Source organism: Centruroides vittatus, unplaced genomic scaffold (assembly GCF_030686945.1).
Source record: "Centruroides vittatus isolate TY-2023 unplaced genomic scaffold, ASM3068694v2 contig_717, whole genome shotgun sequence".
Classification (NCBI taxonomy): Eukaryota; Metazoa; Arthropoda; class Arachnida; order Scorpiones; family Buthidae; genus Centruroides; species Centruroides vittatus.
Window position 1 is genome coordinate 3991591 of NW_027122456.1, and position 19136 is coordinate 4010726.

General features: G+C 29.6%; 1 protein-coding gene across 1 annotated transcript in view; it reads left to right on the forward strand.

Moving 5' to 3' along the window:
- The window catches only part of TTLL12 (Tubulin tyrosine ligase-like 12), a 28671-nt gene that overhangs the window by 5919 nt on the left and 3616 nt on the right, over positions 1 to 19136 (forward strand). The window contains exons 4-11 of the mRNA XM_067276776.1: positions 3128 to 3297; positions 4924 to 5088; positions 5169 to 5205; positions 13672 to 13831; positions 16672 to 16808; positions 17622 to 17812; positions 17884 to 18102; positions 18165 to 18276. Coding sequence (XP_067132877.1) covers positions 3128 to 3297; positions 4924 to 5088; positions 5169 to 5205; positions 13672 to 13831; positions 16672 to 16808; positions 17622 to 17812; positions 17884 to 18102; positions 18165 to 18276 — 1191 coding nt within the window. The remainder of the gene's footprint in view (positions 1 to 3127; positions 3298 to 4923; positions 5089 to 5168; positions 5206 to 13671; positions 13832 to 16671; positions 16809 to 17621; positions 17813 to 17883; positions 18103 to 18164; positions 18277 to 19136) is intronic.

Consider the following 19136-nt stretch of genomic DNA (forward strand, 5'->3'; position numbering starts at 1 on the left):
AAAGTATGCTTCCTAATAAATTGAAATGTCATTTAGAAACAACTCACAGTAATTTACAAGGAAAACTGTGAGATTTTTTTGAAAGAAAATTACGAGAACTGAAACATCAGTTGACATCCGTGTTTTCCAGAGCATCTATTCCCTCCAAAGCACTGCTCGCCTCTTACAAGGTCGCTCACCATATTGCCAAATGCACGGAACCACACACAATTGCTGATGATCTTATTTTACCTGCAATGAATTATATGGTATCAGTGATGGTTGGAGAATTGGCAGCTAAAGAAATAAAAAATATTCCTCTTTCTAACAATAGGATTAGTTGTTGCATTCATGACATAGCTGAAGACATTAATGAGGACATTAAATATTTGCCGGGAAGAAATTATATTTCTTTGTTAACATTAATGAGGAAATTATGGAAAAACTTTCTGGTTTATTTGCCATTCGGCTGGATGAAGCAACAGACAGTAATAATGATGCTCAATTAATGTTACATGCAGTACATGGAAGAAAGAAATGTATGTGAGGATTTGTTATTTTGCAAAAAAAAATGACTGATACCAGGAAGGCTAGTGATTTGTTTGTGATCATAGATTTGTACATGGAAGAAAATAACATTCAATGGGAGAACTGTGTTATGTGTGTACAGATGGAGCGCACGCAATGTCAGGGCAGTATGGAGGACTTCAAGCTCTCATTAAAACCAAGGCTCCAAATGCAAAATGGACACATTGCATCATACATAGGGAGGCCCTGGCTACAAAAAATATTTCACCTGAATTAAATATATAATTATTAAAGTGATAAACTTTATAAAAACAAGACCCGTGAAGGCAAGATTTTTTCCAAAAGCTTTGTGAAGATTTGGGTGCAGAGCATACGTCTTTACTTTATTACTGTAACTCTCGTTGGTTGTTGAGAAATAACGTACTCTCTCATGTATACAAATTAAAAAATAAGGTGTACGTGTATTTATTGATAGAATCACATTGTGACACAGAAAAGTTTAAAGATACTGACTTCTTAATAAAACTGGCGTATCTTTGCGACATATTTGAGAAATTAAATGTCCTTAATAAATCACTGCATGGAAATGAAACGCATCTACTGCAACAGGCTGATAAAATTGTAGCATTTAAAAAGAAGTTGCTATTGTGGAAAAGAAAAATAGAAGAGGAGCAAGGAAATACTGACTGTTTTCCTGTTTAAATAGCTTTCTGCAAGAAAAGTCTATTCAAAATCTGGAACCAAGTTTGCAATTGATATTTATCCAACACTTATCAACATTAAGCACCCATTCTGATAAATATTTTTCAAAGAATCTAGATCAATATGATTGGATTAGAGATCCATTTCCATCAACCCCATTCCCATTTATACTTTCAATAGTCGAGGAAGAACAACTGTTAGAACTATCTTCTGATAAGAGCCTAAAACTATGATTCGATAAAGACAAACTATTTCAAGCATGGAGCATTTTGTTATACGTTATAACCATCAACGGTTATTACAATGCCAGCTGTAATAGCCATTGATGGTTATAACATAAGCTTATGTATACTGAAAGAAGAGATCAGGTAGAGGAGGGTAGCTTAATTGGCATCTGCACAGTAAGTAGGAGTTGCGGGTTCGAATCCTGCTCTGGGCCAATTCTTTTCTTCCAGTACTTCTAAATTATTTAAATTAAATTATTAAAATTATAATTATTAAATTTATTAAGAGATAGTGCCTAATGCCTAACTCTAGTGCCAAATTGTCTTATAAATTATTAATATTATAGCCATTTTTAGCTCGATAATATTCGGCTTTGGTTGGATGATAGATTCAATAATTAGTTGTGTACAGTGAAGATCAAGAATAGTAAAGATAAAAAGTTTGTTTATATAGAATCTTAATCTTAGGATATCATTTAAGAACTTAGAAACTAGAATTTAAGAACATTGGAAACTATATGCAGATGGATTTAAAAACCAATAAAGTTAGAGATTTACAATAAGAGTTAACAAACTTATAAACAATGGAACAAGAAATTTGTATAGTTTTGAGGTAAGGTTGTCAAAAGTTTCAAGGCAAAATCGAAAAGAATAAATATGAAAAGAGTGTGAAGTAATTTTGAATAGTTTAAAAAAATGGTATTGTGTATAGGATCCCTTTTGTTAGGATTTAAGATTGTTTACTTGGTATTAAAGGATGTAAATTTTGATTAGAATAGAATTTAGTTTAAAATTTGTTCTAGAATGAAAGTTTTAAATGCATAATTACATAGGCAGAACAATGTTACTTTGGGCCATTGTTTGAAATTGTAACAAGATTTCCTCCCAACCTCATCCCTGCTGCAAAAAATGGGACTTGCATCCCCAGAAAAGTATTTTGCCCTTGAGTGAAAAAGAATCACCTGACCCATGATCAAAACAATTGTTTTTCTCATGAATTGTAGGCCTTTTTCCTCAACAAGTTTAAGGTCCCTGTTGGTTCCAGGCCCTGATCTGGCCAAACCACTTTGTACCATTTTAGTTCCACTACTGCATAATGGAATGCAAGGTAATTACAATTTTAAAATGTAAATGTTCAACCAATAGGCTACTTTCTAAACATCAATGCTGATAGCTTAAAATCATTGTGCAGATCATAAATTTGTCATGATTGATCTAGATATTTCTTGATTTTTGAGTTTGTATCTAGACTTGTCTTAAATATTTTTGGTTTTACAGTAAGCAGTCTTAAAATGTATATGTATAATGTTAAGTATCTTTACATTAAAGTTAGTTTTTCTAACTTTAATGTAAAGATTCTAAGATAATGTAATGAAAATTCTATTTTTATTAATGAAACTTATAAAAGAAAAATCTATTTATTGCTTATGCCATTTCTGCTTTAATTTTTACAATCACTAAGAATAAAACAATAAATCTTTAAAAGAATTAAAAAGGAAAAATAGAATAGTGTAAACAGATAAAATTGTAAAGGCTTCAGATTTATTTTTATTATTATTAAACAAAATATCAATCGTACTAAAATGTAGAATATTTATTTAAGCTTTTATTATATAATTTATTTTAAGTTAAATTCTTCAAAGTTTGGATTATTACTGGAGTTTAAAGTTTTGTTAATGAATTAATTATTTTAGATTGAATATACTGATGAAAATGAAGCAACAATTGATGATGAAAATGAAATTACAGTTGAAATAACAGAAGAAAAATCTGAAGAAAAAAGTCAAACTGATAAACCATTGACTCATGGCTGGAAAGTGATTGTTAGTACAGAAGATGGAATAAAGTACAATGATCCTAAACAGTAGGTTTCAGTAGTATATATATTTTAATAAATTACTATACACACTATCCTATCATTAATATCTGGATAGAATTATATGTTGATTATCAGCATTAAAAAATTATATACTATGTTTGAGAAAGATCAAAAAATTAACTGTTTTCCTCGATGGAATGATAATAGATTGTACATAAGTTAATACTCAATCTATATAAATAAAAAATGTAAATTAAAAAATTAATCAATTCTAAGAAATTTTAATTTAAAAAATCTCGAGAATTACAAGTGAAACCACTCTTTAATTCCGACTTCGACAGACTTGAAACAAGAGAAAGACCAGTAAACTATTCTCAGTGATTCTTACTTTATTATATCCAATATATTGGATATAATAAAGTAAGAATCACTGAGAATAGTTTACTGGTCTTTCTCTTGTTTCAAGTCTGTCGAAGTCGGAATTAAAGAGTGGTTTCACTTGTAATTCTCGAGATTTTTTAAATTAAAATTTCTTAGAATTTGATTAATTTTTTAATGTCATATTAACCGATCCCATTGCTTTTATTATTTATTTATTATTTGATGAAAAATGTAAATGTTTGTTTGTTCCTAATCTCAAATCTCCAAAAGTTCTTCACCTAATTGCTTTGAAATTTTGACACAATGTTCCATTCGAATATGTGCATGTTTTTATATAATATAGATAGAGGGACAAAACTAAAGCTTACTGTAAAGAACTCAGCTTCTATTATACTATTTTCGATGTGGTTTTTTTGTGTTTTTGATTGCATTTTAATAGGGTACATCAAGAGAATGTACACTAAGAAGGGATTTTTCAAAATTCCCCCCGCGGGGAAGTGTTATACGTTTATAATAGATACATTTTGGGCCACAGCAATGCATGGCCGGGTCTGCTAGTATATAATATACCAATATATATTAATATAAATATTTAAGATGATGGTAAAGATATTTCTTATCACAAAACTCAAAACGGAGTTATTTTTTAGTGTCAAGTTACTTTGTTTGATATGATTTAATAAAGTTATTTTGGTACAGACTCAGTTATTCTAGGACTTAACAAAAAACCAAAATATTTTGGCAACTAAAACACAATTTAATAAAAATATAAATGCAACTTTTACAAAGAAATAACTTTGCATGTTGTCCTCCTTTTTCACCGTTCGCACCATCAGCAGTCCTTGTACAATTCACACAAATTTCGAAGACGACCTTCCTTTGTAGGCTGCTGCCTCCGCAAAAGAATGTAAAACAGGTAAAGCGTCCTCTGGTGCTAATGCCACAATCGTAAAAATTACATTTTAAGTAAAAATCCAATATAGGTACGTGGCCGGCGCTATTTACATTTAATAAAAATATAAATGCGACTTTTACAAAGAAATAACTTTGCATGTTGTCCTCCTTAAAACACAATTTAAACAATACTATGTTTTGATTATCAGTTGAGCACTATTAAATTAATGAAAGAAATCTATTTTTATCTTTCATCCTATTAGTCTACTTACTATTTAGACTATTAATGCATGTTTCAGTATTAATATTATATATAACATATTTATATATTTATTTAATATTAGTAATAATATATTTTAACATGACAGCTAATGAGTGTATATTATTGAATTTCAGGATATATTTAATAGATCATGCTTGGACTTACTGTGTAAAAAATGCACGTCAAAATTTACAGGAAAATGAGAAATTGTTGAAAAGAATGGCTTCATTAATGGATATCGAGGAAACAAATTATTCATTAGATGTATTAATTGAAATAGTATTGAAAGAAATGTGGAGGTTGCTTTATTTATTTTCTTTTTATCTGTTTAGTTTTATAAAAATAACATCAAAAATTTAAAATGTAAATTTGTTTTTAGGTATAATCAAGCTTATAGTATTAGTGGATTAGTTATGGTAAGTGTAAAATCTTATTATTATTTATTATACATTCATATACATATATTTTTTGAAAGCATAAAAAAAGTGAAATAATTAACATTTTATACTAAAATTACTAAAACTATTTTAATTTAACAAGTATGCTAATTATTTATTTAGTCATTGATAGAAAACTTTATAATGCTTTAAATTTATATTAATCCAAGATTGTCAAAATTTTTCAATAAAAACACTTGAAATTCCCTTACTTTTTTTCTTTTGTCTCATTTTGTCTTTTGTCTCATGAAAATTTACTTTGTAAAATTCTTTCTTAATACAGTAGCGAGGTTGAGGCCGAAGTTTTCAACGTGAAAATGTGTACGTCGGATGTTCAGCACTGCTTTCCTGTAAGCCTAGAAGTTTGACAATGGCATTTGGAATGTCGAGCATGATTCCACTGACTTTACAAACACCATTATCAAACTTCTAGGCTTTCAGGAAAGTGGCACTGAGTGTCCGACATACAGATTTTCATGTTTAAAACTTTGGCCTCAACCTCGCTAGTATAAAATCTGAGAAAATATCATAAACTTTATGCAAAGTCATATAATTTAAAATAAAAAACACGAATAGTAATATTTCAAAGTTATTGTATTGATATTTCAGTTATTGTACTTGTTGAAAATATTCAGTTTATTAAGGTGTGTTTCAAATTTATACGGACACGAAAAAATTAAAGTGAAACACAAATTTGCTGCATTAAGTGACAAATGTTTTATTAAAAATAATATGGATTTACATGTTTCTACACTGCAAAAGAAGAATTTTAATCAAACATTAACATTTTGTCACTGAAAATAATGTTTATGAAACTCTTATACAAAAAAACTGTTACATATTTATCCGGACAGGTTTCAAATTGCAAAGTTTTCTTACAATTTAATGGCCAATGTAACCACCATTTAACTTAATTACATTAAATACTCGATTAGGCATTGTTTCAATTAGATTCTGAAGGAATTCAATCTTAAGTTTATCCCAAGCATCTGAAATTGCTGCCTTCAAATCATGAATTGTGGAAAACTGCTTTCCATTGGCATAAACTGTACGAACCATCATCCCCCAAAGATTTTCCATCGGATTCAGGTCAGGGCTTCTAGCAGGCCATGTCATCAGATTAATATTTTTGCGTTTAAATCACATTTTTGTTGATTTAGAGGCATGCACAGGGGCATTGTTTTGTTGAAAGATCCAATTTGGTCCACAAATATTTGGTCCAGCTTCCAATAAATGATCTTCAAGCATGCCTTGATACTTCTTTGAATTCATTCTTTGAGTTATAAATGCTAAATCTGTGGTTCCGTTGAATCCAAACACACCCCACACCATTATTGATCCCCCACCCATTTGGCGTTTTGAAAAAATTTGTTTTTCGGTTCTTAAATCGTGCCAATAATACTTCCAACCGTCTGGACCATCTAAGTTGAATTTTTTTTCATCACTGAACAAAACTTCAATCCATTCTTCGGACCATGTCATGTGTTTTTGTGCCCAATCAAGTCTGTCACTTTTGTGCTTTAATGAAAGTGGTGGCATTACGGCTTTTTTTCTGAATTTTAACATTGGAGATGTATTTAAAACTCTCCACACTGTTGTGCTGCTACAAGGCAAGTCTAATTCTTTTTTTATTTTTCTTACTGATGTTTGTTTTGTGGAGCAAACCTTGATGATTTGTCTACAATCTCGAGGAGTAAGCTTGGGTTTTGGACCTGTCTTGAATTTTGGTACATCCTTGCCACGTCTTTTTGATAAATAATCACCAACAGTTGATTTTGGACAATTTATATATGCTGCAATTTCTCTTATTGACTTGCCTTGTGATTTATAGGCATCAATCTTCCCTTTTTCATAATCAGATAAATTCTTTGTTCTACCCATTTTAGAACGTTGAACAACATAAAGAATTTGTATTACAATTAGATATGTAAGCTAATTTGCATATTTCAATGCTCGAAACTAAACAATATTCTGTTTAAGTCATAAAATGAGTGCCTGTCCGGATAAATATGTAACGGTTTTTTTGTATAAGAGTTTCATAAACATTATTTTCAGTGACAAAATGTTAATGTTTGATTAAAATTCTTCTTTTGCAGTGTAGAAACATGTAAATCCATATTATTTTTAATAAAACATTTGTCACTTAATGCAGCAAATTTGTGTTTCACTTTAATTTTTTTGTGTCCGTATAAATTTGAAACACACCTTATTTATGAATTAATGTTTAATATAGCTTAATTATTTTTTTAGGACCAGCTCAAATTCTTTGATATTTTCATACATAAAGCTCTACAGAGAGAAAGAATATTAAATGAAATTGATAAACTAGTTAATATTACTGGTTTTTTAAATAATATTTCTAAGAAATTCTTAAACCAAAAGTGTTTATTTTTGACTGTTTTTAACAAGTTAAAAATATAGTTATGTAGAAAAAGATTGACTCTTCAGATTGATGAAAGATTAGTTAGACCCCTTTCACATGATCTGGATATTTAGTTGTCTAGGCAAATATCCATATATGGGTTGTGTACCAGGTTGTGTGAAGATACATATTTGCTTCAGTTGTTACATGATACTTTTCACAGCACACACACACTTGGCATGTGAAAAGTTACATGCCTCGCAACATCTTACTACTCATATGGCTGCCTTTTATCCATCTAGGCAAATATCAATATATTCATGATGATTTTAATAATTATAATAAATTAATTTATTATAATTATTAAAATCATCATGAAAGCAGCCTTAGATGTGATTTTAAGCATGAAATTTTAGATATTTTACTTGAAATTGTGTAAGATTTATGCTGATGTTAGAAATGAAATAAAATAAATAAAACATGTTTGAAGTTCGTATGAAATCTGCTATGTTGTATCTGTTTGTATGAAATCATGTATGAAATCTGCAAATTTCAAAAAAAATGTAATATAATATCAATTTTGCAATATATATTAATGAAGTAATTATCATAACTTGTACAGTACATATATTTTAAAAAATGACTTTTTATTTAATTGCGGCTTTTATAAATATGATTGATTTAATTCTTTATAAATAAAGTGGTAATATTTTAAAATTTAAAATAGAAAAACATCAATAAACTCGATTTTTAAGTAATGCCAAACAATTTTCCATATTATCAGACTATAATAAGGCTAATTTAATAATTAGATATGAAGTAATTTGACTAGAGGTTGGTAGTTAGGCTGCCGTTTCATGATGATTTTAATAATTATAATAATTTATTGTGAAAGTGATAGCTAGCTGACAGCGATGGACAGCTATGGGTGCTTAAGTCATACCTAATCATCACGTGTGAGTGACCAGTACAGTTAATCTAAATTAACAGCTCTGAAAGTTAAGGTAAGATGAAGGTCTGGATAGCATAATTAGCAATGCATCTGCGCAGTATGCAAGAGTTTGGGTTCAAGTCCCGCTTAGGGCCAATTCTTTTTTCCAGAAATTCTAATTAAAATTAATTTATTATAATCATTAAAATTATCATGAGATAGCAGCCTAATATCCTATCTCTAGTCAAATTTCTTTAAATCTAATTATTAAATTAGCTTTATTAAAATTCAATAATATGGCAGATAGTATGGCATCAATAAATATCAAATTTTTTAAAACATTTTTGCTGTACTCTTTATTCTTAATTTATTTTAATTTAATTTTCTTAATGTACAATTTACATTTATACAAGTTTATACATGATTCTGTTCTGTATTCAGTAAAGATATTTTTTGAAAATTGTTTTTTAATATAGTTTATCTGAGAATCTTTTTCGAAAGAAATAAAATTTTAATTTCTGTAGATAATCTGAACTCTTAATTTTTTTTTTTTTTAATTAATTTTAAGCAAAATTAAACTTCACTCTGACACCGGGGATGAAATACTAAAATACTGAACCTGTTACTGGTGTAATTTGCGTGAAAAAATCTTCTTTTCACAAACGTTTTCGAGCTTTCCAAACAGCTCTTCTTCAGGTAGAGAAAAATTCCGACGAAATGCTTCGAAAAATGGAACGTAGATATTTAAATAAAAAACCGAATCCAAAAATGGAATGCAGATGTTTAAATAAAAAAATATGAAACTCGCATATCAAACGATCATTACGGTGGTCATGTGCATTCGTGCGCTGATGTTGCTATTTATAGATCGTTGTTTATGAGGGCCTGCCACGCTGTAGAAAGATTAATCTCATCCTTCCGATTTATACATGTGGTCCGGTGGTTAGCCTTACAGATGGATATAGCTTCCCGCCATTTTAGTTGCTCCAGGTGGGGCGTAGTGTCGATGATGTCAGCTTTGTCGAACTCCGGTTCTATATCGGGATCAGATGCAAAGGTGGTTAGGGCCGTGGTGTACCGCCCATGCCGAAGGTCTGCTTGATGCTCTTGCACTCTGGTATTTAAGGATCGCTTGGTTGAGCCGATATATACAAGGCTCTCGTTACATCTGTTATCTTTCAGCGGGATAGAGTACACGCCCGGAAGCCTGCCACGAACCGGACTGCCTTTTCCATTTCTGAGGATGTCGCAGATTGTCGGGCATCTTCTATAGGCTATTTGTAATCGTTGTTTTCCAGCGATCTCAGCGTATATCAATTTAACATATGGGTTAAAGGTGACCGGGAGGCATGTACGTTCATCCTGGTCAGTGTTGGTCTTCGTGTGCGCAGTGGGTGCGTATTGTGAGCATTGATGTCGCTCAATTAGACGATGTGTTAGACCATGGTAACCGTGCTTGGCTGCTATCCTCTTGATATAATTCAATTCGGTGTTCAGGGCTTGTGTGGTGGACGAGTGGGAAAATGCCCTTTTAATCAAAGTACTAAATGCTGCAGCTTTGTAGGTGAATGGGTCAGATGAACCCACCAGTATGTATATAGAGGCGGCATAAGGTTTACGGTATACTGACGTGACGATGGCGGATCCTTCTACTTTAATGTTTATATCCAAGAAATGGACCTCAGTATTGCTAGATTGATCTGTTTCCAGCGTTAGGTCGTAGGGATTATCGTTAACAGTTTTCACGAAATTTGAGATGTCAGGTATTGTCTTTCACATGATGAGGATGTCGTCTACATACCTTCTATAGAGTAAGATGTTCGGGAGGAACAGTGGAAGTATTTTTAGTTCAAGTTGTCTAACGACCATTTCGCATAGGTCCCCGGATACCGGGCTACCCATGGGGACTCCTCTTTTTTGTTTGTAGACTTCTCCGTCGAACGCAAAGATAGAATTATAACAGATCAGATGGGCTAATTCAATGACTTGCTGGTGTAATGCTTGTTCCTGAGTCAAATTAAGCAAAAGGTCCCTAAGGGAGCAAAAAGCTGTAGGGAGCTCCACCGATGGGTACATAGATTTAAAGTCTAGTACGGTAATATATTGCGGATATATACAACGCCGCAATATATTACCGTACTAGACTTTAAATCTATGTACCCATCGGTGGAGCTCCCTCCAGCTTTTTGCTCCCTTAGGGACCTTTTGCTTAATTTGACTCAGGAACAAGCATTACACCAGCAAGTCATTGAATTAGCCCATCTGATCTGTTATAATTCTATCTTTGCGTTCGACGGAGAAGTCTACAAACAAAAAAGAGGAGTCCCCATGGGTAGCCCGATATCCGGGGACCTATGCGAAATGGTCGTTAGACAACTTGAACTAAAAATACTTCCACTCTGCAACTTGAACACAAACTATATGGTGTATTTTCTCGGACACATGGCAAATTTCATCACTAAGTTTTCTTCAGTTGATACGTGTATTAAGTTTTGTACACGTTTCAGGCTGTTGACGCCCCTCTTCAGCCAACTTTAATTCACAGATTTTGCAAACATAAAATTGTTTTAAAACCTCTCTGTACATTAATTAATTTTTTATCATCTAGTCGATCTTTTTTCATCGAGGCCTCGATGAAAAAAGATCGACTAGATGATAAAAATTAATTAATGTACAGAGAGGTTTTAAAACAATTTTATGTTTGCAAAATCTGTGAATTAAAGTTGGCTGAAGAGGGGCGTCAACAGCCTGAAACGTGTACAAAACTTAATACACGTATCAACTGAAGAAAACTTAGTGATGAAATTTGCCATGTGTCCGAGAAAATACACCATATAGTTTGTGTTCAAGTTGCAGAATAAGCACCGGCACGGTTTCATAAACACTAAAAATACTTCCACTGTTTCTCCCGAACATCTTACTCTATAGAAGGTATGTAGACGACATCCTTTAGTATAAATTAATTTTAAACAATATTTTCATTATTCTTTTATATTCATTCTTTATTGAATGTTAAAAGTATTTGAGAAAAACTAAAAAATAAAGGATGAACATGCCAAAATCAGGATACCAAGATAAATTCATAAAGATTTAAATTCAACCATTAGAGCTAAATAGTTTTTTTTAGCAAAAGGTACTTGGGAAATGTATTAAATAAAAAATCACAATAGTGTTTTGTTTAATTCACTAACTGTCAAGATGTTAGCATCAGAATTGGAACATTGCAAACTGATTTTGCACACATATAGTGAAAATCCATGTCTTACAAGGAGAGGACTAGACAGTCTCTGATTTGAATGAAACTTGGTGAGCATGTAGTGCTAAACACAAACAGCTCCTTGTCCAAATAATATGACCCACTTCTCAAGTGTCTCTGAAAATTGAGTGTTTAGCTTATAAGTCTTTGGAAGTTTTGCTTCTTGTAATGGCAATAGTTGAGTGGTTAATTCTTTTGTGTCATTAAATAAAATTTTTTTTCTTCATATTTTCAGATATTTTCACTTGTTTACATACTGTCATCACAAACAAATAAGCTTCGGATGTTACTGCGGATGGACAAAAAAGACAAGTCTAATGTGAAAATAGGGTATCATAGTCACAGCATTGGTTTTAAATGTTAATGTTGTGGACAATTTTCTCTTGTGTTCACATTTGTTACACTTCAAATATAACAATATCACCATATCTGAAAATAATATGAAGAAGTAAAAATTTTATTTAACATAAAAGAGTTAAATCTATAGAGACTTCATTTTTGCTAAATAGGAAATGATTTCCTGTTCTTTTAATCTCTCTTTTAATCTGTGATAAGCTTTAAACATGAGGAAATAATAATAGTAACAATAATACTAATGATATGGTAAAATAATAATATAATTTTGTTACACATGCAAAAAAGAAAAAACTGAAATTGTGATGGTCTGAACCTACATAATGTAGCTCCAGTATCTAACATCTTACCCACTTAGCTATTGTCATTACAAGAAGCAAAACTTTCAGAGACTTATAAACTAAGAACTGAGCTTTCAGAGATAGTTGAGAAGTGGGTCATATTATTTGGACAAGGAGCTGTTTGTATTTAGGGATACATGCTCACCAAGTTTCATTTGAATTGGAAACGTCAACATATCTGGCTCTCAACTTGTCAGTGTAAGAAAACATGCACAGGTTATAAAATTTCTAAATACTATGTTTAAAAACAAGTCTTGAAAAAATTCAGAGAATATCTTGTCTTTGAAAGGATGTTCAGTGGTGATAATAAGCAGGAAATTTTTAATCCTGACAAAAAGAAGATCTGATAATTGTGTGAAGAAAATTCCAACCTTTTTTCATGAGATGCAGCAAAAAAGTGAAAATGTCCCAAAGCTGTTCAAAAAATAATATTGAGCTGGACTGGAGGGTTACAAAGCACAGATCATTCTAAAGCAGAATTTAATAATGAAATACAGATCACACAAGCTATATGACAGTTTGTTGACCAAGTGCTGATATTGAAATGTATTGTTTTGTCAGCTTTAAAAACTGTTGGTCAGGATTACACCTTCTAGTTAAGACACTCCAGAGCACTGTGAGGTAAAGAAGAGGCTAATTTCCCTAACAAATTTTATGGGTGGCAGGCCATTAGTTGCTGTTTGAAGAGCAGACTGTTTGTTTCTACTGGGACAATGAATGTGAATATTTACATTAAAAAAATGGCTTAAAAACATTGTTTGCCTTTTTTAAATTAGCAACTGTTCTGGTCAGACATTTCAGCTTGTCACTATTCTACTGATGTGTTCCAAAAGAATCTGCCAAACATGCCAGAACTTCAACCAATCCAACAGTATTGGTTAGTTGATAGGAATTTTGGAACAAAAGTGAAGTGCATCAAAAAATGTAACCAAAGAGCTTGTGAATAACCTTATGACTATTGTTCATCATAGTCTGTTCAGCAGGGTACAGTATCACTTAGAGATTGTGAACCATTTTGTAATTACAATAATGATGTGCAATTTTATAATAAATAAGTTTAATTTTGCATCTCTTGTTGGTTTTTTATTTGTGGGAAATTTTCAATGTCTTGATTTTGGTATGTTTACTCCTTATTATTAATGTTTATATTATTTATTATGTTTTATTTATTTATTACCATTATTATTTTTTTTATTTTTAGGAAGGTGATGATGTTTCTCCAATTTGGTATATAATGGATGAATTTGGATCAAGAATACAACATTGTGATGATCCTTCATTTCGTGTAGTTCCATTTTATTATTTGTTTACAGGAATAATATTTTCAATCATGTTTCCTATTAAAATGCTTAATTATGGAGGTAAGTTTCTAAAATTGATAGAAAATTTTAAATACAAATAGATTATTATTTATATAAGAGAATATTCAAAATAAAATATATTATAAAGTTTACATTGGAGAGGAACATACAAATACTTATAATTCAGTTAATTTTAATATAATTAAAAGGTAAAGTGCTCATACATTTGTTAATCTCTTAAAATTCATTTCATTAAATCCAACATTTAAATCATTTCAAGGCAAATTCTCTTTTTTCTAATATTAATAAAACACATGTAAAGTATGCTGTATAGTATGGTAATAGAAAAGTGAACAGAATTAATAAAAAATACTGTAGAATAAACTTCAAAAATCAACAGAGAATATCCAAAGAAAAATATGAGCTCAAGGTTGGTTGACATTATATAAGAAGTATTAGATAAAAATTATTTTCTTCAATCTTACTTTTTAAAATATCACTTTCCCAAATTCCAACATGAAGAAATTGAGATGATGATATGTAAACAAATGGTCACAATTGAACAAAGAACCTAACTTAAAGAATCTGCAGAAATAATATTGAAAAGCTTTCAGATTATAAACAGAACTACCATAGAAAATAATATCAATAACATACAGAGTAAAAAATACTATCAAACAAATTATGAAAGAACATTTAAAACAAAGGATTGAAATATTCTAGAAAAATAACAAAGATAATTTAAAGAAGTAGTTTGGAAATACAAATTGAATTCATATGAAAACAATCTTATTTATATGTAATTTTTTACATAATTGTAATAAAACCCCTTTAGAATCTAGCAATTTTAACTTTAGTAGAAATGAGAATGAAATAAAGCATAGAATCCAAAATTATTTTTCAGGTTGACTTTATTGAAATAAGTTAAAATCATTCTGAACTTTAAAGAAATGACCAATTCAGTTCTGAAGAATTTCTAGATAAAATGCTAATAAAAGCAAATAGATCTGGAATGACAGGTAAGTGCTATTCCTTGTGTGTTGTGCAGTGAAGCACTTACCTGTTATTCCAGGACTCCATATTATGCACTGAATGGTGGTAATACATATTTTTTCATATGCTACAACTTTGTAATTGACAATGCTGCCCTATTTTCATTATAAACTGAATTACAATAGCCCTCTCAGATGAAAGGGCTGAAGGTGCAGAAATTCATGCCATCATTTAGCACGTGCCTGACACAGTATATATCAGCAAAAGGTCTACAGTGGTGTTAGTGTTTTGAAATAATTGGCTGGAGACAGACTTTTGTTACCACCTTATATATTTATTCAGAGAATATTAATCACATCTAATTTTTCAGGATAAATACTTCTGCATCAGCCACTCTTGCTGTTAACAACAATGGTTACCATACTCTGGACAATATTACTTTAATACAAAACTACAAAAGCTTCACTTTTAATACTAATGTTAACAATAACTATATTTCAATTATATTTGGAACATTTATTTTGTAATTTGTAGGATGATATTGAAAAATTTTTGAAAGCCTGTAAATTGTGGAATAATCAAAACTTAGTAAACAACAACAGATGAAATTGCTATTAACAACCCTAAGTTTAATATTTTAGAAAATCCAATAGCATATATTTTTCATCCAGAAGAAAAATGACAAGTTTCAGTTTTTTGTATTTTTGAATAGAATGAGTTGAAAATAGCTAAATTTTTAGCTGGAAAAGTGTCAGTTAATTATTACAGAAATAACCAGGAGGTGGCTTAAATGACATGTATGTATAATGTTGATTGAGTATAATAACACCAAACTTAAATTGCTTCTCCTGAAAAATTATGTTTTTTGAGTTGTCACTTTTCTTTTGAATGACAACTATCTGATAGTATTCTCTATTTTTGATATACAAGAAATATTTGTGCCAGACACATGGTCATTCAGAAACTTCATTTGAAAGTACTGTAGTTAAAACGATCAGACTTTTTGGAGAAATTTGTAAATTTTATATCATGACAATGATCTGGCACATTGTTCATCGTTTCTGATTGAATTTTTGATATAGGTAAATTAGTCATAACATACCCTTTTTTAAACATCATGCTGTAATTTTTGCATTTTTGAAAATTAAAAAGTTACTCGATAAGTAGAATATTGCAGATTTGGAATAAATCAAAGTGGGGGAGACAAAATATCTTTTGTACTTTTTCAGCAACTTTAACATAACTAACGTTTTTGGCTTCAGAGATATAACTAATCTCTGATGATATCTCTGTTCAAAACCCTGATAAAGGCTTATTAATCAAGCTGAAAACATTAGTTATATTAAAGTTTAAGTTGCTGGAAAAGTACATAAGATATTTTGTCTCTCTCTTGTTACTGTCTAGTCCCAGATTACCAGTATCAAAGAAATCAAAACAAACATAAAAAAGATTTTGAAGAATTTTGTAGTTGATGATTTTGCAACTGTTTCAATTAATGACAGATGCACTGGACAACATAAATTGAGAATATTTCGAGATCTATTAATTGTTTTATCTGTTTTTATTTTTTAAATTAAAAATAAATTTTCTAAAATCTTTTTTCTTGCAATAGAAATTGTCCTTTGGTTGAAATGAAAAACTTCAAATTTTAAATTTTGATAATAAATATGAAATTTTACTAAAGTAATAAAAACGAAAGAAAAAAATTAAGTAATATTGAATTAAACCTACTCAAAGTATTTTAAAATAAATTTTAAGCTTAATTGGAAAATAGTTTATATGTAGGAAATTTTATAATCTTAACGTTTGTATGTGGTCTATCAAATAGTAATTAAATTTCTTTACAATCCTTTCTAATTATTATTTTATCAAATTGGATGATTATTTATATATTGTGTGCAATATAGATGAAGTTACCAGAAATTATATTGAAGGTCCACCATGTGACGAACTAACTCAGACAGCTTTGAAGATTCCTTGGATTTTTACAGACATGACTGATATTGATTGTTGTCCAACAGAGCCCAATGTAGATTATTTTACTGTAAGCATAAAACTTTTTTACATTATTTTTATTTTAATTTTTAAAATATATTATTTGAATAATTATCTGTGCTATAATAATGCAAATTACATTAGTTTTACTACTGTCAAGGTATATATTTGTAATAATATTTGGCTAAATTTAAAGAACACTGGGTATATATACTGTATTTTGTATGTATCTTGAAATTTTTTGTAAGAAAATATATTTATACACAAATATTGAGGAGGTACTGATGGACTGAGAATGATATGAAGAGGATGATGTCAAACTTTAAGCAGATGATTATAATTATAACAGATTAAGCAAAGTAAAACAAGTTAAAAAAATAGTAATGGATGAATGAAGAAATTATAGAATTAATCAACCAAAGAAAAAAAATGATTGACAACTTCCAAATTATTGTAATCAGTTGGATGCAAATCTTATTTATAATATTTATTATAATATGAGTACATTTAATAGCAATTTATATAGATAGGTATCAATGTAAAATATGATTTCTACTGAAATTTTCTGTTCATAATTCTAAAATTTTAGTTATTTAGAGACAATAATGAAGTTTTAATTTTTTAGAAAACACGTTGCAAGCAAATATATGATTTGAGTAAAATTTAAACTTTATAAATTCTATTATCCTTTGTTTATTCTGTAATTGGACTAATCTTATGCATCTATTGGTTATAAATATGCTTGTGAAATTCAAATTTATTTTATTTATCAACATTATGATTTACCATATTTAATGAATCTTAATTTAAGTAATCATTGAGTTGTGTATTATTTTTAATATGAAAATACTTATTTTTTAAGAGTGGAAGAGTACAAGAATCACTACCAGATTTGGAAGTAGCATTTCCTCCTATTCCTAATGATAAAAAGTTAAAAGTATTTAGTAGTTACAAAGTAATCACTGATAATTTGAATCATCCACGATTCGAAATAACTTCTAATGAAGAAGAGGCTGATATACTCTGGTATGATTATCATTTTAAAGAGTATAGGTAAGTTTCATAATATGAAAAAACTTAATATATTAAAAGTAAAAATATAAAATATTTTATGTAAATTATAGACAGCTTAGCCAAATGCATCCTCATAAATTTGTGAATCAATTTCCTTTTGAACACATTCTAACAGTAAAGGATTTATTTGCATCAGTATGTCAGAGAGCCGCCGACAATGTTATAAATGCGGAAACTCTCGAATCATCTCCTCGGTGGCTTGCAACAACATATAATTTGAAGACAGAACTTCCAAAATTTGTGTCTTATTATCAACAAAGAGCAAAACGGTATTTATATTTTTCTATCCACAAACTAAATTTAATGTCGTCATCTAAACAAATTTTCTCAGTGGTTTAGATAACTATTGGATTTGCAAGCCTTGGAATTTAGCAAGAGGTTTGGACATGCACATTACAGATAATTTAAATTATATTCTACGACTACCATCTACTGGTCCTAAGGTACTATAAATTTTATTTTTGGATCTAAATATCTATTAATTACATCTTAAAAACATTTCAAACTCTAAGTTTATCTTAAATGATAAAACCATATCGTTTATTGGCATTTATAAAAAAACAATATTACATGAATAATATTATTTTGATTTGTGTTTGATGTTAATTAAGCTTATTATAATACTTATCAATGATAGTATATAATAAATATAGATGAAAAAATCAAATAATTTCATTTTCACTTTAATCTTTATTACTGAAATTAATTTGTAGATCCAGCCATAACTTATTTAACTAAATGCTGGCTAATTGTACAGATTTATCACTCATACCTTGTAGGTTAAGTGATGAAAGAGAGTCAGAGATCAAGTTACAAAATATAAAGTTAAAAAATGTTAGATATAAATTATTAAACTTCTTACCATCCTATGTAAATATGGAATTATATATATAAAAATATTAAGTAGGTAAATGTATGATTTTGTTTAATGATTCTGGTGAGAGTAAAATTATCAAGTTACATGTGTATTCCAGAAAATATACATGTAGGTATTGTTTAAATGTCTAGGAAATATATTTTAAAATATTATTGTAACTGAAAGAATATTTTTGTTTCATAGGCAGAGAACTAAGAAGAGCAAATAAACAAATGAAATGATGCCTAGTGTTCGTTTAACTGCACTGTATCATGCTTACGAAATAAAAATGTAGAAGACAGTTTCAAATTGGTATAAATGAAAAAGAATTCTTTAATATTAATAATTGGACTGAAATTTTCAAATTGTAACCTATAAATTTCTTCTGTTTGTCTATCCATCAGTAATCTTGAGAATGGAGTTAGATAGATGAAAATACAGACCTGA